General features: G+C 33.7%; 1 protein-coding gene across 1 annotated transcript in view; it reads left to right on the top strand.

The window, feature by feature from the left end:
- LOC150107357 (tyrosine-protein kinase Src42A-like) overlaps positions 1-27,698 on the top strand; it is a 254,034-nt gene that overhangs the window by 130,638 nt on the left and 95,698 nt on the right. Inside the window, exon 3 of the mRNA XM_090391222.1 lies at positions 12,682-12,845. Within this exon, the coding sequence (XP_090247348.1) occupies positions 12,682-12,845 (164 nt within the window). The remainder of the gene's footprint in view (positions 1-12,681; positions 12,846-27,698) is intronic.

Raw genomic sequence — 27,698 nt, 5'->3', positions numbered from 1 at the left:
CGAGACAATTGGATATTTGTTTAGCTCCATATTATGAACTTAATAAAAAAAAAGTTGCAGCATAGTGGTAAGCAAGGTCTTATTACTGACCTCTTGATAACTAAACCAGCTGAAGTATGCAATGAGAATTATACAGATGATGTTCAAGTGATGACGACTTCCTGCCACTCGTAAATAAAGAACATCTACGAAATGTTCCTTTTGAAGATAGCAATGACGATTAAACATGCACTTTATTTTATTTTGCCTAAACTATTTAGGCATTATGGGCAATGAAGTTTACTTGCAATTTTTATTTTTATGAGTTTATACTATGTTTTTTCATAGTTTATATGCTTTCTTAACTTACATAAATTACCTGAATTAAATAAAAATATATTTTTTTTGTTGGATATGTCATTGTTGTTTATATAATTAAAAAAAAAACGATTTCGTAACCTAACCCTACTTTTTCTATGTTATCTGAGTCTCGCATGACGCGATTTATATTCATTTCTTTGTAACCTAACATCCACGTTATACGAGGGCTACCTGTATATATAAAAAAATTGCAAGATCAGGAATTTTGTAATTCATTCTTTTTTTCCTAGTAGTTTGTTCTCTACAATACTATTTAGCTTCTCTTTTAACATTGCTGCATTTAGCAGACTAATTTCCCTATAGTTCTTACAGTCAATTTTATTTCCTTTTTTTTATATAAATTGGAATAACTAGTGCTTTTTTCACCTATATATATAAAGGTGATAAGGTACATCCTTGCCACACTCTTCTTGATATGTCTTTCAATTCTAGTATTTGTTCTAATTTGACTGCTGTTTTATTTACTGTATAAATTTCCTGAATAGATTGTAAGAGCCAGTTTGGTATATTTAAATTGATTAATATTTTTAAACAATTTTTGTCTGTTAATTTTATCAAAGGCTTTTTCAGAATCAGTAAAGGCTACACTTGTTTCTTTTTGAAATTCTCTTTTCTTTTAGATTAATAATTTTAGAGTGAAATTTGAATCTATGCAAGATCGGCGGTTTTGGAATCCATTCTTTTTTTTTTTTTTTTTTTCCCTTAGTAGTTTGTTCTCAAAATACTATTTAGCTTCTCTTTTAATATCCTGCATATATTTTATATCCTACATTTATTATTATTATTATTTAGGCTGTTGGATCGTACTCCCTTGTTTTTGATCTGCCATCTTGTTTTAACTGTTCTTAAACATGTAATAAGTTGCTGGTTGATTGCTAATTTGAATATAGAGAAATTTATATTTTTAGACTGTGCCACTCTATATCTCATCATCATACGTATCAAGGATTTAGGCCTAGTATGGCCTGTTCCGGCCTTAGAAGTCATCGTTGAATCGTTTAAGAGGACGTCCTAGTTTTCTTTTTCCTAATGGCTTGTACTTTAAAGCTTGTTTTGGTAATCTTTGTTTTCATTCTTTGAACGTGTTCCATCCATTTATGTTTATATTTTTTAATTTTTTAAATTACTGGTTCTTGGTTTAATTATTTTATAATATCTTCGTTTCTTTTGTGATCAAATAGGGTATACTTTGCAGTTTTTCTCCTAAACTTCATTTCTGCTGTTGTTAATCTTTGTTTGTCTTTTTTGTTTTATTGTCCAGATTTCGCTTCCAGACTTTAAGACCGGTAGGGCTAATGTATTGTATACTTTTAGCCTGGTTTGTTTTTGAACTAGGTTTGGTTTAAATATAGAGTTAATTACTCCTGTTATTTTTAAATATTTTGCAATTTTTATATTTATATCTTTTTCATTTTCATAAGTGATCATACATCCTAGGTAGTTAAATGAATTCACCTGTTCTAAGATCTTGTTATCTATTACTATTTTAGTTCTTGCTGGATCTTGTCCTTTAAAGGCCATAGTTTTTGATTTTTCCGTTGATATTATCATACCATAATCTTTGGATATCTCATTTAGATTTAAAATAGCTTTCTATAAGTTATCTTCAGAATTTGTAATTATTATTTGGTCGTCTGCAAAGAGGAGAGTGTTTAAGATAACTGTAGGTGAAAGTTTTTAATTCCTTGATGTAAATTTTTACTCCATTTTATTATTATTTCATTTAAGTAGATATTAAAAAGAGTTGCTGAGAGGGGACATCCCTGTTGGACCCCTTGGTTTATCTCTCTTGTATATGATAGCTCGTGATTTAATCTTATTTGTATTTGATTATTTTCATATATACTTGTGACAGCTTTTAGGATATTATTTGGTATTTGTCTTTCTTTTAATATGTTAAATAATATGTTTCTTTTAACTTTGTCAAATGCTTTTTCAAAGTCAATAAATGCAATATGTGTTTCTAAATTATATTCTCTTCTTTTCTCTATTATTAATTTTAGGCAGAAGGCTGGGTCTATACATGATCGTCCTTTTCTAAATCCATTTTGTACCTCTAGAATAAAGTTTTCGGAATATTTCATTAGTTTGTTATTTAAGATTCTGGTATATATTTTGTAACATGAATTTAGTATACTGATACCTTTATAGTATTTAGGGTCATCTTTATTACCTTTCTTAAAGATTGGAATCACAATTGCTTTTTTCCATTCTATTGGGGGGATACCAGTTGAGTAAATTTTATTTAAAAATAATAAGAGTCTTCCTTTGAATCTTGTTCCTGCGTATTTATTTAGTTCTGAACCTAGCTTATCTTCTCCAGGTGATTTTCCATTTCTTGTTTCTTTCAGGCTGATTTCTAATTCTTCTTCAGTTATTTCCTTTTCATTTTCGTTAATTGTTTGCCAGTTGTCTTTTTTAAAATATTTGTCTGTCCACAGTTCTGTGTAGTAATTTAGAAATTCTTCTAATTTCAATTCAGTGTTTAATTTTATGTTTTCTTTGGTATCTGCATTTAGGTGTTTCAAAATTTTATATACATTGGGTCTTATTTTATATAAATCATGTTCTAAATTAGAAACAAATTTATTCCATGATTCTGTCTTTTTCTGACTTCTCTTTTAGCTATGGCTCTTATTCTTTTATATTCTATTTCATCTTCTAATCTTTTACTGCTTAACCATTTGTGATAGGCTTCTTTTTTCTTTTTGATTATTTCTTTGATTGTATGATCCCAGATCTTCATTTTTTTTCTTTTATTGAATTTTTTGGTCTTTCCTAAGCTTTCATTTGCTGCTGCATTTAGTATCGTTTTTATATTTAGCCATTCTATTTCTATTTCTTCATTTTGTTTTATTTTATCTAGATACTGGTTAATTCTTTGTTCATATAGCCATTGTACATTTGTGTCATTCAATAGTCTAATTTTATAAACAAATGTTTCAATTTTTCTTTCTGTTCTTGTTACTTGTAGCCATTTAGGTGGTAATATTAATTTTATTTTAACAAGGAAGTGGTCACTGCTTATTTCATATCCTCTGTGAACTCTAACCAGTGAAACCAAGCATCAACTAATTTTATATCAACATTATTTCTTACGTAGACCGAGTTTATCTCTTATCTTTAAATCTCCGGCTAGGTCCAATAATTTCATGAACGGTGCAGTAAAAGAGATTCAGGCAAACACAATTTTAAAATCGTCAAAACAAAACATTTAATTCAGGGTTATATATTATACATATAAACTCAATTCTGAAAACAAGATAATATAAATGTCTTAGCTTAACTGGTCATAACATCTTACAGATTCATCTATGGGCATTCTGCTATCAGACTTATAGCTTTCACAATATTAAATTAACTTATAATAGAGTTCAATATCACAAGATCTCTTAGTAACAAATTTTACTATTATCACACAGTAAAGTCTCAATACATTAATGGTGGCAACAACTGCTTCATGATTATACACTTTCACACTTCATACTCCGGCTGATTTCAGCAAAAAACGTTATAGTTAATGTGGGGAATAACAGGAGGAATGACACATATATCTCTGCACTGAAGTAACATAAAATTGGACAGTTCTTACCGGATAAATCCTTTGCTCATCAATTTCACTATGGGCACACTTTATAACTATGTTTACTTAGCACACTATAGCAATACTATTTAGAATAAATCTTCTCAGTGATAACTGAACTATTAATGGTCGCACTTCACATGTATAGACATACTTAGATAAAGGAAAATGCTCACTCCTTCTTTAACACTATTTGACCAATTCAGCTCTCTGCTAAAGTTCCATGAAACTAATGGAACATGTAGTATTTCTTTAACTTCAAGAATTATTCTCAGTTGCTTATTACTTTCCCGGTCCTCAAATAGTCCAACCACAGCACTTAATTCCTATTACTACAGCCTCTTACTTTACTCCATGCTGCTAAATAGCTATCTCCTCATCTCTTCTTAATCTAATTACAACACTTAATTCCCATTACTACAGCCTCTTACTTTACTCAGTGTTGCTAAATAGCTATCTCCTCATCTCTTCTTAATCTAATTACAGCACCTAATTCCTATTACTACAGCCTCTTACTGTAGTAATATTGCTGCCTTGAGTGCTCCCTGCTTCCCGCCTCTCCGCACTGTCGTGAGTGCTTCCTCCCTCTCTCTTCACCGCACTATCACGAATGCTTCTGGTCTACTGATCTCCTGTATACTCTCGCTTTTCGCTTATATACCTTCACTTTCTTTCCCACCAAAACTTGTTCTCACAGTCTAGCTCATATCAATTCCATCTCCCTTTGAATACCATAGCTCACACTCCACCACGCTCATGCTATCTAGTTTTAATTCCGTCTCCATGACAACAATCAAAATAAAACATAAGTATAAGCATTACATAACATTTTACCTTTACATGCAGTAATGAAAATTAATAAAAAAATATTATTGTTACTTAAATTTACCTTCACCTTCATTCACATTAACAAAACAAAACATATATTACAGTTCATATAAGGCTCATAAAGTTACATACATACAATTTCTTATAATATTATTGAAGGAATAAAGTATAAAATAAATGGCATTTACTACAGAGTCCTTTCATTATTATGACATATCCTATAATTATATAATTAATTAATAACTGACAAAATACAGAGCAATTATATGAGTAATACAGTTTAAGCAAGAGATAAACAATATTTACAAGTCTTGCTTATGTTATGGAAGATCATGTTGGATTCTGAAAGAAATACCAATAACTTTAATTTCTCTTCATTCAGAATCCAACAAGGCCTCCAAGGAGTCAAAAGACTCATCGCTGGAGGTCCTTCCTAGGAAACAAAAGTCTATCAAGACTCATCATGGGAGGTCCCTTCTAGGAAACGCAGTCTATCATACCACTCCTTAAATTCATTGACCGTTCTCGCTCTCACCACTCTATGAGGCAAGGCATTCCACAGTTCAACCACCCTCCATGCAAAGAAACCACTCCTCACTCTCTTGCTCACAGTTTCCTTTCGTAACTTCCAGGGATGGCCCTTTGTCATCACTCCTTCCCGTTGTTCAACGAAGCAAAAGAACTCCCCAGTGTCAATCACATCACCTATCCTTCTTCTTCTATCCACCAAACTCTGCAGTCCACATTCCCTCAGCTGATCCTCATAACTAACATTGTACAGTCCTGAAACTGTCTTTGTTATCTGCCTTTGTACCCTTTCCACAATTAATTTATCCCCTTCAAATCCTGAGGACCAAATCTGAGAACAATAGCCTAAGCGTGGTCTGATCAGGCTCTTATACAACGGAATGATAACTCTTTTATAACTGCGGGTCAGCGTCCTTCACATTATTGCAGCAATCCTCTGTGTTATCTTCACCACCTTTGCAATATGTCCCTTGAATTTCAGGTTTCTATCAATCATCAACCCCAGATCTTTTGTCTCCCCTACTTCCTCCAGTATAGCTCCTCCAATAGAGTATGCAGCATCCCATCAATGTGTCCCAAACCTCAAGACCTTACATTTTGCTGCATTAAACTGACACCCCATTTATTTGCCCATCTGTCTAGCTTATTCAAATCCTCTTGCAAGACTACCACTTCTGCACTATTACTAATAACCCTTCCCAGCTTCACATCATCTGCAAACAACTGAATATCCCCCTGCAATCCACTGACAATGTCATTGATATAAAGGTTAAACAATATAGATCCCAGTACTGAGCCCTGTGGGACCCCACTTGTAACCCTCTGCCTCCTTGAAACTGCCCCACCATACACAACTCTCTGATACCTATCGGACAGCCAATCCTGAATCCAGTTGACCAACCCGATATCCAAACCCATGTGCTGCAACTTAAATATCAGCTTATCATGTGGCATCCTGTCAAATGACTTCACTAAATCCAAGAAAATGGCAGTATATGCCTTTCCCTCATCTACTGCTCTTGTAGCTTTATTATAAAGCTAGCATATTACTAAAACAAGAGCGTCCCCCTCACAAATCCATGTTGACTTTCACAGATAACATTACCCTCATCTGCCCAATGTTATATGTGGTCCCTAACTAATTTCTCCAAGATCTTAACAACTATTGATGACACACAAACCGGCCTATAATTAGACACTTCCAGCTACCGCCCTTATACAATGGCACTGTCTTACCTTCCTTCCATTCCCTGGGCACCTTTCCCATATCCAGACTTTCATTGAAAAGTCAGGTCAAAGGAGCTGTCAGTTCCTTAGCACATTCTCTCAAAACTTGTGGTGAAATACCATCTAGTCCCACAGCTTTACCGATATCCAGAGTATTTGGTATTTGGAACACGCTCTCCTCTTGCACCTCTAAACCTCGAACCTGCCCTATCCAAGATGGTTTGCTATATTTAGCAGACTAATTCTCCTATAGTTATTATAGTAAACTTTATTTCCTTTTTTTATGAATTGGAATAACCAGTGCTTTTTTTTTTTTTTTTTTTCAAGAATCTGGAGTTTTTCTAAAAATCGAGACTATATTAAAGAATGTTGTTTTTCGTAGATTTATGTATTGTTCATTATACTTACCTTTTGCTCTTTCTTTGTCTTCTTCTTCTTTTACTCTACTGTAGATTTGTATATTGTTAGTTGTTTCTTTGGTACCTTTTTTGGCTTTTTGTTTCTGTTTCTACCTATCTTTATGTTGGTTTGGTTTAGTTCTGCTGATTTGTGTGTGATGCTTCTTCATTCCATGTTGCAGTTTTAATTATATGTTCATTCTTCCAATTTTGTTTACCTTTTCCTGGACGATGTTGTTTTCCTGATAATCCATCTGACTTTTCTTTGGCTTAGACTTGAAAGTATATCAAATTTTCCAAGGACAGGTTACTATTAGCATGTCGCTGGCAAAGTCCAGTGGTAGGATTGCTACCTGATGTTTTTGGACAGCAGATCTAACAGCATTTTTCTGTTCAATCTCTCTTATTATAATGCCCATACAAATTTTATTCATATTGTAAATGTATTTTTAAATTTGACTACTGTATGCTTTGCTGTTTTCATTTGCATTATGACCAACCAGTAATCCATATTTGGGTCATAGTGCAAGTATATTATCCATTATTTGCTGTTCTGTTCTGAACTCCTGTTTTTGATATACAGTTTTGAAATTAGTGACTCAGCTATATAGCTGCCATTCTACCACATTTTTGATGTATAATATGCATTTGTTGATGACTCTAGTATTGATGAAGTTCTAGGATAAAGGCATGCCAATATCAAGCAATATGGAGAGAAAGATATGATTTCAGGCCTTCGTGGTTAATCTGTTGTTAGTGATAGGATATGTAAGAAAATCTTTACAAACCTTGTGTGTGTGTGTGTGGTATAGTTCTTTTTAGAAAGAGTTTGAGAACAGGAACCAAACCTTGGAGATTCAGTGGCAAGCCCTGAAGAAAACATTGATTGATTCAGCCAGAGAGGCATGTGGTGAGATTGTTTGCAAGGATCGAAAAATCAGAACTCCCTGGTGGACACAGGAAGTTAAAGAGGCAGTGAAGGAAAAGAAGAAAGCATATCAAAAGTTCCTGGCAAATAAGTTAGCTTTTGCTCTTAGAGAATACAGAGACAAATGTAAGAAAGCTAAACACTGTGTAAAACTAGCTAAACAAAAGTCATGGGAGGACTTTGGTAAGAACATAGAAAATAAATATCAAGAAGGTGGTAAGATATTCTGGAGGTTGTTGAAGAAGCTCAGAAATGGAGGAAAGAGTGCTATAAAAGGAATTAGAGATGATAAAGGTGACATGAAAACAGGAGAAAAAGATATCCTTGAAGTATGGGGTAATTACTTCAAAAAATTGCTAAATGAAACAAGCAATGATGATGGCACAGTGGTAAAAAAACACTGACCAGGCATGCAGTCAGGAATACATATCCATACTTGAAGGAGAAAAAAGTCATCAAAAGTTCCTGGCAGCAGGAGTTGATGATATTTGAACAGAAATGCTCAAGTATGGAGGTATAAAAATCTTACAGTGGCTGCACTGCATAGTTCAGAAGGCCTGGACAGAGGGACGAATTCCAGATGATTGGAGTAGAGCTCTCATAGTACCCATCTATAAAAAATGAAATAAAAACTGAATGTGAGAATTACAGAGGTATTTCTCTACTGAGTGTTCCTGATAAGATTTATGTAAGTACAGTTGAGAAGGATTGTTGAAGAGAAGCTTGGCAAAGAACAAGCTGGATTTATGTCAAATAGAGGCTGTCAGGATCATATTTTCATTTTACATCAAATAGTTGAGAAATAATGAGAATATAACAATGATCTGTATTTAAGTTTGTAGATCTGGAAAAGGCATATGACAAGGTGTAAAGAGAGAAGCTATTCAAAACACTACAGTTGTATGATGTCAGTGGGGCATTATATCAAGCATTACTTTGTCTTTATTTGAGTTGTAAGTCAACAGTTAGAATTGAAGGAAGTGCAGGAAGATGGTTTAATGTTAAATCTGGTGTCAGACAAGAATGTCCTCTGTTATTTAGCTATACGGATCACATTATGCAGGAAAGTGGTATTAAACCTGATATCAAAATTGGAGATGTTAATGTCAACTCTTTGCTTTATGCAGATGATGTTATACTTCTAAACAAATTTGCCACAAGTCTCCAACATTCCCTGATTAAATTGAATAACTGTTGTAATAGTGTTTAATAATATTATTATTATGTGACATCTCCAGGGAGTCTCAGACTCATCGAGGGAGGGTACCCACTCTACAACTCTCCGTCTCTATCAATCAATCCACCAACTACAATGAACTGTAACTACATCAACACCATCTACCGCCAACCACCACTAATATTTTCACAGACAATCACAAACATCCATGCCCAAGGTGAGATTCGAACCTTAAGCCTTTTGGCTGCTGAGGGGATACACTAACCACTTGGCCAATCAGGCCTTCATATGGTATGAAGATCAACAATTACAAGACAAAGATAATGAAAATAGGCAAAAGCATTGAAAATATCAATGCTTTTGCCTATTTGTGAATTTGTAAAATTGTGAATGGAGAACCTATAGAACAAGTTAAACATTACAGCTACTTAGGCACGATTTTTAGTGAGGATGGTAAATTAAATATGGAAATAGACAACAGAATCAACAAAGCTGGTATGGTAGGAAGTCAATTGAATAAATTTAAAAGGAATATGAGAGAAAAATTAGTCAAAACTAAATTAGCTGTATACAAGACAGTGTTCAAAATTTAACTTATGGATCTGAGAGCTGAGTTAGAAGTAAAACACTTGATCAAAGAGTAGAGACCACAGATATGAGAGTTCTGAGAAAGATGAGGGGTGTGTGAATAGATGGCATCAATGTTTATCATATTAAAAACTAGGATATTAGAAAAGAACTTGACATTGTTAGCATCCAGGAATGTGTTAGCAGAGCTTAATCTCAGGTGGTATGGTCACTTAAACAGAATGGGAGAGGAAAGATTAGCAAAACAAGTGTTCTCTCCAGGTTGGCAGGAAAAAGACCCAGACCAAGATATAGGTGGATTGATACGGTAAATAGTGACTTAGAAGATAGAAATATAAGATCTGATAATGTTAGAATTCTGACAGGTAACAGGTGAAAATTGTAGATAGGAAGTTAGTAATTGATTTGGGTGAAAATTGTAGATAGAAAGTTAGTAATAATGTAAATTTTTCATGTAGTACCATCATATCCTGTTATAAAAAAACTTTTTAATAAGCAACAACATAAAATTTATTTTAAAAACTTATCTAGTGTTGTCTATTGTGTCTTTGAATATAGTAGTTCATGAATAAATTACTCATGCTCATAATACTTTTCGAAGTTTGTTGCTCGATGTTGCACACCATGATGAAGTATTTGCAGAGCTTCTTGCCTCTGGGCTTTGGTTGGAGAAGCTTCTAAAATTTCTTCTTCTATACTTGTATTAGGTTCACTTTCTTCTATTAGTTTAATATTTTCATTTGAAGCAGCTTGACATATTTCTGACACCGTCATTGTAGGCACCACTTCAACATTGTTATTGATATCCAACCAATTTTCAAATTCTTCTTTTGATCTACCATCCAGGGTTTTATTAAAAATTTCATTTGTAAGATATTCAAATTCTTCAGAAGAAGGAGTTTCAGAGTTTGTCTTAAAAAATCCACCTTTTTGGAAGCAGTTTTCAATAGTCTTCTCTGAGACTTGCTTCCATGACATTGCTATCAAATGCAATGCATCAAGAACCGAAATCTTTTTTGCAATTGCACTTACATCAGATTGGTCTTTTATATAACCAAGTTCAGCTATAATTCTCACACGAACTTCCCTGTGATAATAAGCTTTAAAAGCTCATGATGTCTTAAAGATGTAGTGTAGGCAAGAAAATTACTTTGTTCTTTAACGATAAATTGTTTGGGTGTGCAGTGCAGTTGTCTACTAACAAGACAATTTTTTGCTTTAATTTAAGATTCCACTTAAGTAACCAATTGTTGAAAATGTCATTAGTCATCCAAGCATATTCGCACTAGAACACTAGTCAACAAGCAAACTTTTGACAGCTTTAAAACACCGAGGATTTTTACTTTTTCCAATCACTAGGAGTTCTCATTTGTCACCTTTCATATTAGCACAACAAAGAACTGTCACTCACTCTTTTGAAGATTTAAATCCTTTAGTACTTTCATTTTTAAACAAACAAATATGCTCAGGCATTGTACAAAAATAGTCCTGTTTCATCTGCATTGCAAATATCCTCGGGAGAATATTCAACAATAATTTTTGGCCACTTGGTCTTAATCCACGCATCAGCTGATTAAAAAAAAAAAAAAAACCTTTTTTCTTCACCATGAATATGCTTGTACACAACATTCTCTCACTTTTTCCACCTGTTAAACCATCTATCAGTTACTGTGAAAATTTCTTTACCCATTGTTTTTGCAAGTTCTTCTGCATTTTGATGCATCAAAGGCCCATTAATCGAAACATTCTTTTCACAAACATTACTAAACCAAATTTTTAATGTTGATTCAACTTGAGTATCCTTACCAGATCAGGCTCTCTTCCAATACATATTCTCATTAGTAAAAGCTGAAGTTTCATTGTTTGATCTGTTTTTTTATGATCTTACACAAGAGTGGTTGTGAAAATTTTAAATGTACAGCAACACTATGCTGACTCATTTTGGGCAACTTATCATAGCACTCCAAAATTCTTTCTTTTATTGAAAAGAAAATATTTACGTTTTTTACTTGCTTCTGCCATAATGCTAAAGGCTGTTTTAATGAGCACTTAAAATCAAATTCACTTACTGAGAGAGAGAGAGAGAGAGAGAGCATGAAAATAAACTCAAATCACAATTAGACTGTATTACCCCCCCTGCATTTGCCTGGAAGATTTCAGATTTATGGAAAAATAAGATTAAAGAATATTAGCAAAAAAAGTCAGATTTCGACAAATGTTCTTTGTCAGATTTTCTCCTGATTAACTCTTATTTCTTAGAATTCTGAGACACAAAAGGCTAAATGTTCGAGGATTTTGATAACAATAACTGGAACTTTGATTATAATAGATGGATTATTTTTAATTCATTTTAAATGGTGTGTTTTAGGACCTGATTTTGATAACAATAGCCAGTTGATAATATTATCTGCGATCACAATAAGCAGATTCTACTTATGTATGTGTTTCTCTTTCTCTCCCTATATATATATATATATGTATGTATGTATATCAGGGGTGTATATTCCAGGTGTGCAGTGCACATCCATGGAATAGCAATATCACCAATATATTTTTTATAGAGCAGGTTGCATAAGCCACACAGCACACCCAACCTAAATGGGCATGCCATGCCACCGATATATATAGGGTATAAAGATCGAAGCTGCACCTGATTCAACCTGATTTAAGGCACAGTCCATTATCTGTAGATAATGGACTGTGCTACCCATCCTTTTACAGGTGTGTAAAAGGATGGGTAGTGAAGGTGTGAGGACTGGAGTTTTTGCTTGGATAGTGGTGAATGGACATTGCGCAATGAGTCCTTAGACTCTGTGGAGATGTCCACATAATAATAACATCACATGCATGTTGCTGCATGTCTTAAAAATATTCATTAGTTTAATTGTACTGAATATATATTTCTGTTCTTTTTCTTATGTAATTTATAAATTCTCTAGTAGCAAAGTGAAATTAATTTTAAAAGTGGCGTGGCATGTTATGAATATTACTTGATTTCTTATAATTAACTTGGATTCAATTAGATGTTTTATTTTTCTAAATTTCCTTTTCTTTCTTTCTACAGTGAGAGATGGTGATACAGTTAAGCATTACCGTATCAGGCAGCTTGATGAAGGTGGCTTCTTCATTGCTAGAAGAACAACTTTTCGCACATTACAGGAATTGGTTGAGCATTACAGTAAGGATGCTGATGGGCTGTGTGTTAACCTTCGAAAACCTTGCATACAGGTAACACTTGTAAACCAAATATTTTCTTTCAGCATTATCAGATTATTAGTCTCTTTTACATTGATATTTTTTGATCTTTAGTTTTGCTTTTCTTTTATATTTTCATGCCACTTATTTTCCATGATCTGCTTCTCAGCTAACCAGAAACTGCTAGGTTTTTTTTTTTTTTTTTTAGAAGTACCGATAATGAATTTTATATCTTGAAATTCATCTTTATATGAATTTCATATAAAGATGAATAAATGAAGGTTTCACACTAGGCAATAGAACTCGCAACTTAATGACTTTCTCAATTATCCATGCCAGATTAGTAGTATTCCCACAGCCTGTTGATTTTACAAAATGAAGTTGTTATCCACTCAGCCATTGGTCACCCAGGCTAGCTCACTGGTCTGTCATTGGAATGATTTTGAAAATATTGTAACTAAAAATCTCACGCTGAAATGAGAGAGAGAGTTAAAGTGTCACGTTGTTTACCCATTGAGTTTTGATGTGAATTGTAACACAGATTGCTGATTTATGGTTAACATGAAATAGCATGGAAACACCACTTAATTGCACTTGTTGTTCAATAAATTAAAAATAAATATTTGTTTGTTAGTTATTCTTCCCAAATAATTTTTTTCCCCCTGCAACTGAAAAAGCAGAATTATGAGCATTTCACATACTCATTGTAATGATATTTTTTCTGATTATTAGAACTCCCATGTTAATGCTTTTGTTCAGTGAAATTGAATGGTGAACAGCAGGCATTATAATAGATTTAGGGACTTTAATAAAAAATGAATGCTGATTAAAAAAAAATATCAGAGTTCTACCATAGGTCATAAGTCAACCAGTTGAATATATTAATATAAACTAGAAGACTAACTTCTGATTGGCTTTTATGTGATTATATTTATTAATTTTATTTTTTTACTACAAGAGATGAGGCAAAGCAGATTAATAATTATACTTTGCTTCAGTAGACTGAAGTTTAGAGAGCATGTTGCTAGTATTGCAAAGGCTGCACATCGTAGTGCTGCTATGATAAGAAGTACTCTTAAGTAGGGATAAGGAAGAGTGGTTGTGTGACTGTATAAAGCACTGGTCAGACCACACTTGGATTTGTGCTGAAATGTGGATCACCTGGTTTTCACTGTGATGTGGAGACATTGGAGAGGGTCTGGAGGTGAGTTACTAAGACAATATCAGGACTTTGAACTGCTGGTTATGGAGAGAGATTGAAAGAATGTGGATTGCAGAGTTTAGTGGATAGATGGAAAAGAGGTGATATGATAGAGACATTTAAGTTAGTGATAGGATTTTATTGGATTAATCCAGATGAGATTATCAAAAAGAGTGGAAGGTGAGAGAAGAGAAATCAGAGGTCATCCCTGGAAGTTATTTAAGAGTGTAGTGAAGAAGGGTGTGCGAGGAGTAGATTTTTTATGTGGAGAATTATCAGTGAATGGAACACATTACTAGAATGGCTTGTTAATGCAAGGAATGTTAAGGATTTTAAGATTTGACATGATAAATATGTTGTCAGTTGAATGAACCTCCCATGATGAGTCTGCCGACTCCATGGAGGGTGCAATGATAATAATAATTAGTTTAGACATTATATTATATAACACCACAATAGTATGGTGCTATTTACTTTAATACCGTATATATAGAAATATATAGAAATAGAATCTGATCATTATCTCTTACAAGGAAAATTAAGAATATCCCTAAGATGGCTTAAAATTAACCAGATTAGTGCACATCATAGTGCTGTTATGATAAGAATTACTCGTAAGTAGGGATAAGGACAGTTCAACTCTTGGATGGTAAAAGTATCAACTACCTTTATTCACAAAGAATATATGGAAAACTAGAGTAAATAAAAGAAAATGATGATATAGAGATAGAATGAAATAATTTAAAAAATGTATTAATAAATGTAGCAACAGAATGTCTCAGAACAAAAAAGTAAATGGAAGAGGAGAAAGGGAATAAGAAACTGGGATGAAAATATTGAAGCAATAATCACAGATAAGAAAGAAGCATATAAATAATGGATAAACACAAAATCACTAGAAGAAAAAAATAATTATAAATACAAAAGAGCAATAGCAAAAAAAAGTATGTTGAGAAAAGAATAGAGAAACATGGGAAAACTTTCTAACAAAATTGGGAAGAGATCAAATACACACACAAAATTCTTAGGAATGTGAATAAGGAGGTAAAAGACAAAGTGAAACTTGAAATAATCAAAGAGAAAACCTGGCTGGACTTCTTCCAAAACTTATGGCAAGATAGTAATGAATCTAGCACTGACATAATGCTTACTACTAACTATATAGTGGAAGAAATAGCATAACAAGAAATCCAAGAAGCAATACAGCAAAACAAATCAGGAAAATCCCCTGGAGAAGATGGGATAAATATAGAACTTATAAAATATGCAGGCATCCTATTCATCAAATGACTTTTAAAATTACTTAACAATATCTGGCAGCAAAGAAAAATCCAAGAAAGTTGAAATAAGGCAATTATCATCCCAATATATAAAAAAAGGCCATAGGTGCAACTGTGAAAACTACAGAGGAATAAGTCTTCTAAATACTGGTTATAAGTTATATGCACGAATATTAACTTCAAAACTTAATTTGTATGTAGAAGATAAACTTTGCAAAGAATAAAATAGCTTTAAGAAAGGACAATCATATATAGACCCAGCTTTTACGTTAAAAATCTTAATGGAAAATCATTATGAATACAACATAGAAATGACCATAGCATTGATAGATTAGCAGAAAGCCTTCGAGACTCTTAAGGAACAAACTGTGGACTATACTCAAAAATCTAAACATCCAAATCAGCTGCCTGCTGCAATAACTAACATGTATCAGAACAACCAAATAGCTGTAAGAATTAATGAAAGCTCATAGAATGGAAATCGATGGGGGGGGTCCATCAAGGATGCTCAATGTCACTACTGTTATTTAATATCTATGTAGATGAATTAGTAAAGAAAGTCCGCGCGGTTAGCCTAGTGGCTGTGCGCTTTGCAACCATATGACTGGGGAAGGAATGTCCCAGGTTCAATTCCTGTCGAAGACGTGAGGAATTTGAGAATCTTCCTCAACCATAGCCAAGTTAGCCGGTCTTGGGTGCAGGCAGTAGGGTTTTCTCCGCCAGTTTATCTGGCGTTTTTCATCCCACAAGCAGGCAAACCGGCCCCATGAACACACATGGATCTACAGCCATAAATATTTAACCCCCCCCCCCACGAGGGAGCTCAACTCCCCCCAATCGGGATAGGGGAGAAAAAGGGAGGAAACTCCATACGAATAAATAAATAAAATAAGTAAAGAAATTGAAGGAAATATAAAACTAGCATTCAAACTGGATCATGGAACTATACTTAATACCATTTTGTTTGCAGATGACCAAATAATCATAGCAAGAAGTGAAGATTAACTCTAAAAATCAGTATATGCCTTAAACATAAGCACAAAAAAATTTGGAATGCAAATATCAACAGACAAAACAAAAATCATGGCTTTTAAAGGACCATTTGCAATCAGAAGTAAAATCCTGATTGAAAATAAAATTTTAGAACAAATTAACTGCTTTAAATACCTTGGATGTGCTGTATTAAATACAAAAGAAGCTGATATTGACATCAACATTCAAATTTTCTAAAGATAACAGGAATGAACAATATTTTCAAACCTAACCAAGTTCAAAGGAATAACAGTTTATATAGTTTTGGGAAGACCTTCTATACTGTATGGAAGTGAATTATGGACTGTAAAAATTGCAGAAGAAAAAAGAATAGAAACTGAAGAAATGAAATTCTTCAGTTTCTATGAATGTCCTTCACAAATTCCTGTGAAGGACAGCAGGCTATACTCTCTGGGGCAAAAGAAGCACAGAAATACACAAGGAACTAAAAATAGACTCAGTATGGGACAAAGTATATGAATACTGAAAGAAGTGGATTGAACATATCAAAAGAATGGACAGTTCAAGACTACACACCCACACAAAAATACTCTGATATCATCCAGTTTGGAGGATATAGATGTCACAACGGATGACCAAGGAAAAGAAGTAATAAATTTCAGAACAAGCCACTGGACCTAAATCCCTGAAAGGATGATGATGACAACAGTGTATATATTCTTGAAAATGATTTTATTAGTTTGTCAAACAGTTGTTGAGGCCATAAATTTATTATAATAAATTATAATGAATCTCATTTGCCGAATTGCATATATCTTATATACCGTATTTGCCAGCACATAAGACGCACCCCCCCCCCCCTTTTTGAACACATTTTTTAAGAAAAAAAACTTTATCACTGAATATTATAATGAATTTACAGTATTTCAAATATAATAAGTAGATCTATTTTTCAACAAATACCTACTCTAACTAGGAAAGTTAGATTAACCTTTTAATCTTCTTCATCAAAACCAGAAATTCATCTCCAGAGCTAAATAAGAGACACTTGAAACCTCTTATAAATCAGAATCTGAGTCCTCATACAACAAATTGTCCTCTGTACCATCCAGTGCATTACTAATGCCACACTTCTTACATGATTTAACCGCTGTCTCAGTTTTCACAGCATCCCATGAAGCTTTGACCCACTCAGAAACTTGCAAAATGCTAGGCCTTTTCCTTCTTCCGGATGGCGTAATCAGGAAGAAGGAAAATCTGAAGACTGCATCCAGCAGTCTTCCACTTCTCCTTCATAAATCCCTTAAATATTTATTAATACAGACATCTAAAGGTTGAAGCTGACTAGTTAGACCTTATGGAATTACAGCTAACTGAGTTTTCAATTCCTTGAGTTTATTTTTAACATCTTCTGTTCTGTGAGAACGAAATTGATCCCATACTAGCAGCGCTAGCTTCTTCAACAGAGCGCCAAGACCAAATGTTATCTATCCATAACTGAAATACTAGAATGTATTCCAGTAACTGGAATACATAACTAATGTAACTGGAATGCTCTCACACACCGCAAGAAAGAAATTGCATAACTCGAATAGAGAAAATTTTCAGAAATGAAAGTAATAAAACACTGGGTATCAGCGTATAAGATGCATCCTGTTTTTCAGACCTATTTTCAAAGAAAAAAAGTGCATCTTATACGCTGGCAAATATGGTACTTGAAATACATGGATGGTCTGAAAAGTTCTCGGCCTTGACCATAAATGGCAACATTATCGCCAAGATTTTTTTTTTTTCCCTAAGTTGGTACATTTGTCATAAGCATCCATGTGAAATTGCTGGTCATTCTATCAAGCAATTTTTTTTATACAGCTGTTGAAAGCCAAAGTGTTGTCTATATCCCTTGAAATGGATAAAATTGAGTATCGTGTGCTTATAAAATTCTTTGTAGAAGAAGGTTTAACACTAAAAGAAATTCATTCAAAGTTCACAAAAGTATATGGGCACTCTTCTCCTTTGTTTTCAACAATTAAGAAATGGGCTGCCGAGTTTAAACGTGGCCGTGAAGATGATCCACGTGAAGGACATCCAAAAAGTGTAACAACACCAGAAATCACTGATCACTGCACAATATGGTATTGAATGACTAGTGACTCAACGTGCATGAAATTAATGTGACTATACGCATTTCAAAGGAACGTGTAGGATATATTTTGCTTGAACAATTGCAAATGAAAAAGCTTTGTGCAAGATGGGTGCTGAGCAGATCAAAAATGCACTTGCATGAAAATTTCTGAACAGTGCTTGGAGCATTTTAACAAGAATAAAACTGATTTCGTGTGTCGATTTATTACTATGGATGAGACTTGGATTCACCAGTACACACCAGAATCCAAACAGCAGTCAAAACAGTGGACAGAAGCCAGTTGTTCAGCGCCAAAGAAGACAGTGTCATGGCATTGGTGTTTTGGGATGCTAAAGGCATTTTGTTTATTAATTATCTTGAAAAGGGTAAAACAATAACCGGAGAATATTATTCCGATCTTTTAACCAGACTAGATGAAAAAATCTGTGAGAAAAGACCTGGTTTGCAGAAGTAAAAAATCATCTTTCATCAGGACAATGCACCTGCCCACAAAGGTGTTTTGGCAATGGGAAAATTAAGGGATTTGCACTATGAATTGTTGGAACATCCACCCTATTCCCCAGATTTTGGATCCCTCTGACTTCTATCTCTTCCCAAAACTAAAAACCTTCTTTGCCAGCCAGCGTTTTTCTTCGAATCAAGAGGTGATTGCAGCTGTAGAGGAGTATTTTGCAGATCTTACTGAGAACCACTGCAGGGATGGTATAATGGCACCAGAGCATCGCTGGAATAAATGTATTAGTCTTAAGGGAGATTATGTTGAAAAATAAAAATAATTTTGAAATTATAAATTTGTTTTTTCATTGTTAGGCCGAGAACTTTTCAGACCCACGCAGTTGTTAAATTTTTGTAGTTTATTTGAATTAAAATTTAGGCTTTGTAAATTGCACTCCTCCTCCTATTGACTCTGGACTGACTACATGGTGGCAGTTAAAGAGAGAGAGAGAGATCATTTCAGTTGTTGATTTAGGGTCTTTTAATGGAGAATAAGAAATGAACTTTTATTTTGTGGAAGATTTTCCTTCAGTATGAATGAATCTTTATCTCTTCATAGTAGTGATGAAGTAACGGTATACTTTTGATGTGTTCTTACTATAGATAGAACACATCAAAAGTATACCGTAAAAGTATAAAATGTCCAGTTGAAGTTCAACTCATCTCAGAGGTGTGTGTGTGTGTGTGTGTGTACTGGTGTCCAAATGCTAAGGATAAACTACATTTTTACCTGTATATGAAAAAATTTTCATGATTACAGCCAGACGTGGACATAAATTTATTGCCAGCATACTAATAAATTATATTACAAAAAAAGTGTTATAAATTTAATACAATTTAAATTGCAATATATTTTTGGCAAGAGTTGCAAATTTCCTAAGGAAGTAACGTAGAGTGGTTACAGAAAACTATGTGGTGAGACATTTCAGTATGGAATATGTTCAACCCCAAACTGTGATGCAGCTCTCACAATGTCATACCATGCTTAGCACCAAATGATTCAGGAGTTCTTGAGGCAAACTGGCCTTGTTTGTTCTTTGGAGGGGAATTTCCAGCAGCTGTGTGTCTTCCTATTGCGTCCCAAACATCTTCTGTTGGGTTAAGATCTGGGGAGCGTGCTGGCCATTCAGATTAATATCCTCTGTCTCCAGAAGTATCTCTACCTCTCCTGTACAGTGGTGTGGCATTGTCATCCATAGAAATGAATTCTTTGCCTATAGCACCATGGAACAATTGGACATGACGTTGAAGAACTTTATTGCAATATCGTTCACCAGTCATTGTTCCTTTTACCAGGACTTGGTGAATCCATTAAGCATAATGCCTCCCCACACCATGACCTCAGCATCACTGTATCTATCCCTTTCAAGAACATTCTTGCGATGATAAGGAGTATCACTTTCTTGTCAGATCAAGTGTCTTCCAGAATCAGTGGGATTCTGGATGACAGTGGGAAGATTAAAACGACTTTCATCTGTAAAGAGTACATTAGCTCATTGGTGTCTTGTCCAGTTTTAATGGATACAACACCACTGAAAACATGCTCTATGATGAGCTGTGAAGTAAAGAGATGCAGACTACAGGCCTACTTGTCGCAGACATCTTGCCATGGTTTGTTGAGATATCTGCATACCACTTGTGCTTGAATGGAGCCAACTTGCAAGCTGACCTGCTGTGATATGTTGATTACAGTTTGCTGTTATATCCAAACATCTGTCTTCATGCTCCATGGTAGAGTGAGTGTGACTCTTGGCAAACATCTGGAATATGTTCCATTGGTTTGAAACCCTGCCTATAGCCTGGAATGATGCGCGAGATTTCACAATGTCACACCATGCTTAGCACGAAGGAGTTCTTGAGGCAAACTGGCCTTGTTTGTTTTTTGGATGGCTGACCTCTCTGGCAATGTTAGTAATTCTGTGGCCTGCTTCAAATAATTCTTTCCCACGTGAAATCATCTAGATGATGTCTTTGAGGCTTTACAAGACATCTGAGTTTGCAACTTTATTCTTTCATGAAAAGCACTTCTTTCAAACACAATTAGACTTTTGCCAAGAGTGCAATCTCCTGATTCACCTGAATTTGTGGTTGTAATCTTGGATATGACGTTGTGTCCATCCGTGTGTGTCTATATATAATTTCTGTTCTGGGTTCAGCGAGAGTTTGTTTTCCTCTTTAATATGGGTTGCACAGAATATTGCGGTACTAACATCTGATTTCATAAAGAAAAAAAAAAGTATTAGGTAATGAAACACTTAAAATATTTACATTTTGATATATTTTTTCAATCTGCTTCTGTTTTAGTTTTTAAAGCAACAAATCTTTGTCTCCAGCAGAAAATATTGATGCTGCAGCTTTATATATGATGAACTTTTCACATTACCAAAAGATAAATTCTTTAAAAAAAAATTAAAAAAAAGTGGACCTTCTAAATTATTGCATAAAGTGTGGGAATCTTAAGTACATTGATTCCACATACAAACCAAATTCCAGGCCAGCCATGGGCTCCAGTATTAGCTATCCTTTATATGGAAACATTTGAGATATTCTCAGAAGAATATCTTCTCAAACCTAAGATATGGAAGAGGTACATTGATGATGTTTTCTTAATTTGAAACCACTCACTACAATCTCTTTTTGATTTTCTTAATCTCCTTAACAATAAACATCAGGTTTATTTTGAACTAGAGCCTAATGGTTTGCTTCCTTTCTTGGATTTAAAACTTAAAGATCTCCATCTTCAGAAATGAACCCATACTAATACAAGGGTGTGCTGAAAAGTTGTGATAATCACCATGAAGGAATTGAAGTAGAACCATGTTCTAGGTGTTTATCAGAAATTTTCATCCCCCCCACCCCTTGCAGATACTATTGTGTCTGCAAGGGGTGGGGGGGATGAAAATTATAATAATAATATGGTAAGCTCTTGCTCTTCATGCCATTACAAACCTTAGGCATTACCTCAACGCTATGAGCAAGAGCTTACCATATTATTATTAACAAGGTGGAGTCGGTTAAAGAACTCCAGTTTCTAATAAATACCTTTCTATAAAATGGTTATAATAATTGTACAATTTCCAGACTACTTGTCAATCAACGTGCTCACCATACTGCTGGTAATGAGGAAGTCAAAGGTTTTATTGTTTTCTTGTATTGGCTTTCTTTCAGTAAAACTATCAAAATCCTTAAGGAGTATAAAATTAAGTATTTAATTATGTTTAAATACAGTGTTTAAATAATGCCCTCATCAGAATACAATCATAGCTGATCTATTATGCTACACAGAGTCCTTTGAAATATCCAGGAGTTTTATCATTTCCCATACTATGGAAAATAGACCACTGCTCTGTCATCACATGTGTTATCTTCAGCAAATCCAGTTGATGCCACAACAGAAAAACATCAAGTTCTAAGGAATGATTTAGAAATCTTACATCTCTGTTATGACAAGACTGAGAGATATCATTAGACCTTCTACACTTGAATATAAACTAGCATTAATCTCTGAATATGTCCTTGCTATGATCAATCAGATATGCAAACAAGAGCATGGTAACATGCAAAAAATGAACACAATCACAAATGATTTGAATTATTGGAATCCTTCATAATACTGTATTAACTATCACCATGCTAATATTTTACTGTTTATAAAGTTTGCTTCTTTATTTCTTTCACTGAAGCTAAAAGTTATTGTATGATTACCTCATTCTGGTTATAGTTATGTGAACATTTTTACATGTCCACCTTCCTAAAAGTTTACAATCTAATATATGTATAGGACTGAACAAATATGCTTGCCCACTTGACTGTGGTGAGTAGATTTTGCTAGCTGGCAAGTAGCTGTAGAATGAACACAATAGAATATTTTTTTATTTAATATAAATAAATAAGCAACTTCTCCAACAGCGCTATCAATCAATTTGTCGAACTCCTGTTGATTTATTGAGACATATCATTAAAATACTGGGTGATCTGGGCAAGTAGGGTTTGCATTTTACATATATATATATATATAGAGAGAGAGAGAGTATATCAAGTTACAATGAGAAGTTGCAGAACCAGAGCACATCAGTGCTGTATGTAGGTAAGAAGTTTTGAACTGTGGGTTCTCATCAGAGACCAGACTCTGTTCAATTACCATAGCATTCCTATCAGAGACTTGTATTTTTCATAAGTTTAACTCTCAGTTAGTGTGTAATTGTAATTATTGAATAAAAAGCTTAAAATGCTTAATTTCTTCAGTAATTGCAGTTACACACTGACTTAGAGTTCACTTATGAAAAATACAAGTCTCTGGCATAGCAATCCTATGGTATCAAATAGAAGGCTTTTGTCTTGTTAAAATATTTGCCTGGTCTCTGAGCATCAATAGTTTGAAACAGCTGTCAGGCAGTAGGGTGGGGGTGGAAGGTGAATATACAGGCTCTCAGACAGAGCTTGTGTCTTTTAAGTAATGCAATGCCATGGCAACTCCAATACTGAAGGTTGTGTTGTCATAATTATGCTCTTAATTAAGTTTTGCAAAACTTAAATTTTTATACATTCACCTGTGAAATTAGGACAAATTTCTTATTTCTATTAAAACACCGTAATTTGGAAATTAGTGTTATATGCAGTGGTGGGATTCAGCCGGTTCGACAGAACCGATACCTAATTTTTTTGTTGAGTTTGGCGACCAGTTGTTAAAATGGCACATTGTAATCGGAGTTCTCTTTAAGGTGGGCATGTTGGCAGCTGCCCGATGTGGAAATCGCAAATTTACATTCCTTAGTCTTTTTTAATGTCCATCTGCGCAACAGCGTATTCTAAGCACCCGTAGTAATGTTCATTCCGTCCATAGGTGAAAAAAATTAGACGGAACTATGCTTGTAATATTTATTTATTAATTTCATAAAACTCATTATACCTTTGATGAAATGCTACATTTTTATTCCCTCGTGTTTGTTACTTCAGTAAACAAACATATAACAAAGAGAAAAAGTGCCAAACAACCAGGGAGCGACACGCTGTCATTTGTTTCAGCTTTGTGTTACGCCCAAAATTCCCACGAGATATTACGAGTGCTCTGGTGTTCCCTGATCGGTAAAACCAATAGGAAGCTAGGACACAATGAACCAATAGACATATAATTTTCAAGGGTTATCTTATTGCCCATTTCAGAAGCCATGGAAAAACTTGTGATAACTTATCAATAGTATAAGCACAGTGCTTTGTTTATAAAAGTTTACGATATGATTGCACGTGGACAGAACCACTAAAAATATTCAAATATATAAGCACATCTCCGCTCCTCCTCTATAATATATTCAAATAAAACATTTTTTAATTTTTTTGCAGTAGCCTTAAAAGGATGAAAAGGCAACAAAGTTTGATAGATTTTTTCAATAAGAAACCAAAATCTGAATCTGCTGTATCAGAATTGGCCTTGGATGGTACAAAACAGTCACAAGCACAACCACTCCAACTTGAAGAAAGCAGCACATCAATTATTGAAATAAAAAATGATAACTCCAAAATTGAAAATAATCTTCCTGAATGCTGGACAGTGCAACAATATAATAATTTTAAAGAAAAATATGACAGACTGGTAATTTCTAACAAAAAGTTAGGTTAAAGACTTTTTTCTATCCCACATATGAAATCCATTTTTGGAATGTAATTTGGGGTGATAGAGAAGTTGAAACCCTTTTTAAGGATTTCAGATTCATGATTAGAAAGCCTATAATCAGATAAGTTGAAAATGACGTTGTTGTTTGGGAGACTGTGTTGTGACTGGTATTTCTTCTTGTAAAGTACCTCAAGTTTTTTAATTTGTGTGATTTTACTCTTCCTGAAAGTTTTTTGTAACTACTATGTAATAAGCAGTCTATGTTATTCCAAGTCATGTAGTCCAAACTGTTAGATATATCATCAAGCTGCTCTCAGCACTTCGCGTCAATAATATTAAGTTCATACCTGTTGTGTTGTATTCTTTCTGTGATAAGTGCCAATGAAGTCTTGTAGTAAATTCTTTTGGCCATTGCAGATTTGATATATCCTTTAATAACTAAGAAATTTGGGATGATAAAAAAAATCTCTGCATCTCTTCAGAAATGTAAGGTGATTTAGTAACTTAGCTTTTTTGCATTTGTCCTTTTCAGAACACCATACTTTGTTTCATCTGTGAAGTTAAATTGTTCATATTTGGTCTAATGTATTAAAACTGAGAACTTTATTAATAAGAGACCATACGATTTAATGAATAAAATACAAATTGCCAACCAGTTTCACTAGCTACTGTCTAGCATTATCAAGGCTGTACTGGTGTAAATACAAATGCACCAAGTTACATGAATACATAAGCGTTAGTACCTGTTAGGCCGTTACATTTGATAATTCTCGTTTTCTAAATAATATTTCTAAATAAACGAGAATTATCAAATGTAACGACCTAACAGGTACTAACTCTTATATATTCATGTAACTTGGTGCATTTGTATTTACACCAGTACAGCCTTGATAATGCTAGACAGTAGCTAGTGAAACTGGTTGGCAATTTGTATTTTATTCATTAAATCGTATGGTCTCTTATTAATAAAGTTCTCAGTTTTAATACATTAGTCCAAATATGAACAATTTAACTTCACAGATGAAACATGAAGTACGGTGTTTTGAAAATGACAAATGCAAAAAAGCTAAGTTACTAAATCACCTTACATTTCTGAAGAGATGCAGAGATTTTTCTATCATCCCGAATTTCTTAGTTATTAAAGGACATATCAAATCTGCAACGGCCAAAAGAATTTACTACAAGACTTCGTTAGCACTTATCAGAGAAAGGATACAACACAACAGGTAGGAGCTTAATATTATTGAATCGAAGTGCCGAGAGCAGTTTGATGATATATCTAACAGTTTGGACTACATGACTTGGAATAACATAGACCACTTATTACATAGTAGTTACGAAAAAACTTTCAGGAAGAGTAAAATCACACAAATTAAAAAATTTGAGGTACTTTACAAGAAGAAATACCAGTCACAACACAGTCTCCCAAGTCATTTTCAACTTATCTGATTATAGGCTTTCTAATCATGAATCTGAAATCCTTAAAAAGGGTTTCAACTTTTCTATCACCCCAGATTACATTCCAAAAAGTTAGGTAGGGAGTATTGTGCAAAATATGACTTTATAAAAGAGAAAGGTGTTCATGTCAAAAGAATGGAAATATTTTCAGATTGAGGCATCAGGGAAAAATAAAGAGATACAACAAGCTTCTCTAAGGAAAAAAATGAAAGAACATTTTTCATCAAAAGTTCATAACATTTGTAAAGATAACTTAAAACAATGTGAGCAGGATTCAATAACAAAAGTAATAGATACGATGAATGAAAAATATTTAAGTACTACTTGTAGAGTATTTAATACAGTTTACAGCCTGGCAAAAAGATGTAAACCGTTTTCAGACATAGAAGATGAGATAGAAGTGCAATTTAAAAATGGATTAGATATGGGAATAGGATTACATTCTCATAAAACTGTTGTGTAAATAGTTGATTTCGTTGCAAAGGAAATTAAAAAAGAAATATTTAATAAAATTATTGAAAATAATCTGAAAATATGTTTGATTATTGACGAAGCTGCAATGATATCCTGCAAACCAGTTATTATACTTTTCTTAAAAGTTGAGGATTCAGTTACATCACCAACAATTTTCGTTGAACTAGTTGAATTGAAAAAACAAGATGCAGAGACGATATGTTCTTCAGTTATGGAAAGTTGAAATAACGTTGGGCTTACTAAGAACTACCTAGAAAAAAATTTAATAGGATTTTGCTCTGATGGTGCCAGCGTTATGCTTGGGAGAAAATCTGGAGTGAGCACTAGGATTGCAAAAGAGTTTCTAAACATAATAATATGGCACTTTAAATCGTCTCCATCTTGTTTTAGATGATTCGATAAAGGAAATAAAGCAAGTAAATCATTTTAAAATATTTATTGATAAGATATATACTATTTTTCATCAATCCGATAAGAACCAAATTGAACTTTCCAAAATATCCAAACAACTTGGAATTGAAATTATAAAGATTGGTAGAGTTTTGGGACCAAGATGGGCTGCCTGAAGTTTAAGGTCAACCGTAGCTGTGTGGCGTGCTTATCCAGCACTACATCACTATTTTTATTCAAATAAAAAGTACTTAGGTATGGCTGCCCATATTGAAAATATATATTTTATAACTGTTTTGGCATTGATGATTGATATTTTAAACAAAATTTCTCTTCTTTCAAATGCACTGCAAGCAAGAAATATAGACATAATAAAGGCTGAAAAACTCTTGATAAGATGTATTAAAGCATTTCAAATGCTTGGAAAGGAAAAGGGTTCATACGAAAAAAAAGTTGATGAAATTGCTTCAGAAATCTTCAAAAATATAAAATTTGTAGAAAATCGATTTCTCAGGCTTCCTCGGGAAAGACGTTTAGAAAACATCGTAACGAATTTGAAAAAAAAAAAAGACTAATGGATTGTGAACATTTAAAAGCAAGTTGTAGCCAATTTCAAGATAGAAATAAATTACAATTTCTCAATTTTTTGGATCCAGATTAGTGGAATATTGAAGAAGTACTAGTTCCATGGAAAGCAGCTGAAGAACAATTGCCCGTATTTAATGACATTTTTAATTACCAAATTGATATTAATGATTATCGAGATTTCATGGAAAATGTTTTAAAAAATTTCCAGAATTATGCAATTCCTGAAAGTGTTCAAAGATCTAAAAATATTGTC

This window comes from Typopeltis vanoorti, chromosome 4, assembly GCF_054136105.1.
Source record: "Typopeltis vanoorti isolate ZY-2024b chromosome 4, IOZ_Tvanoo_1.0, whole genome shotgun sequence".
Lineage (NCBI taxonomy): Eukaryota > Metazoa > Arthropoda > Arachnida > Uropygi > Thelyphonidae > Typopeltis > Typopeltis vanoorti.
This window is presented reverse-complemented; position numbering and strand designations above follow the sequence as displayed.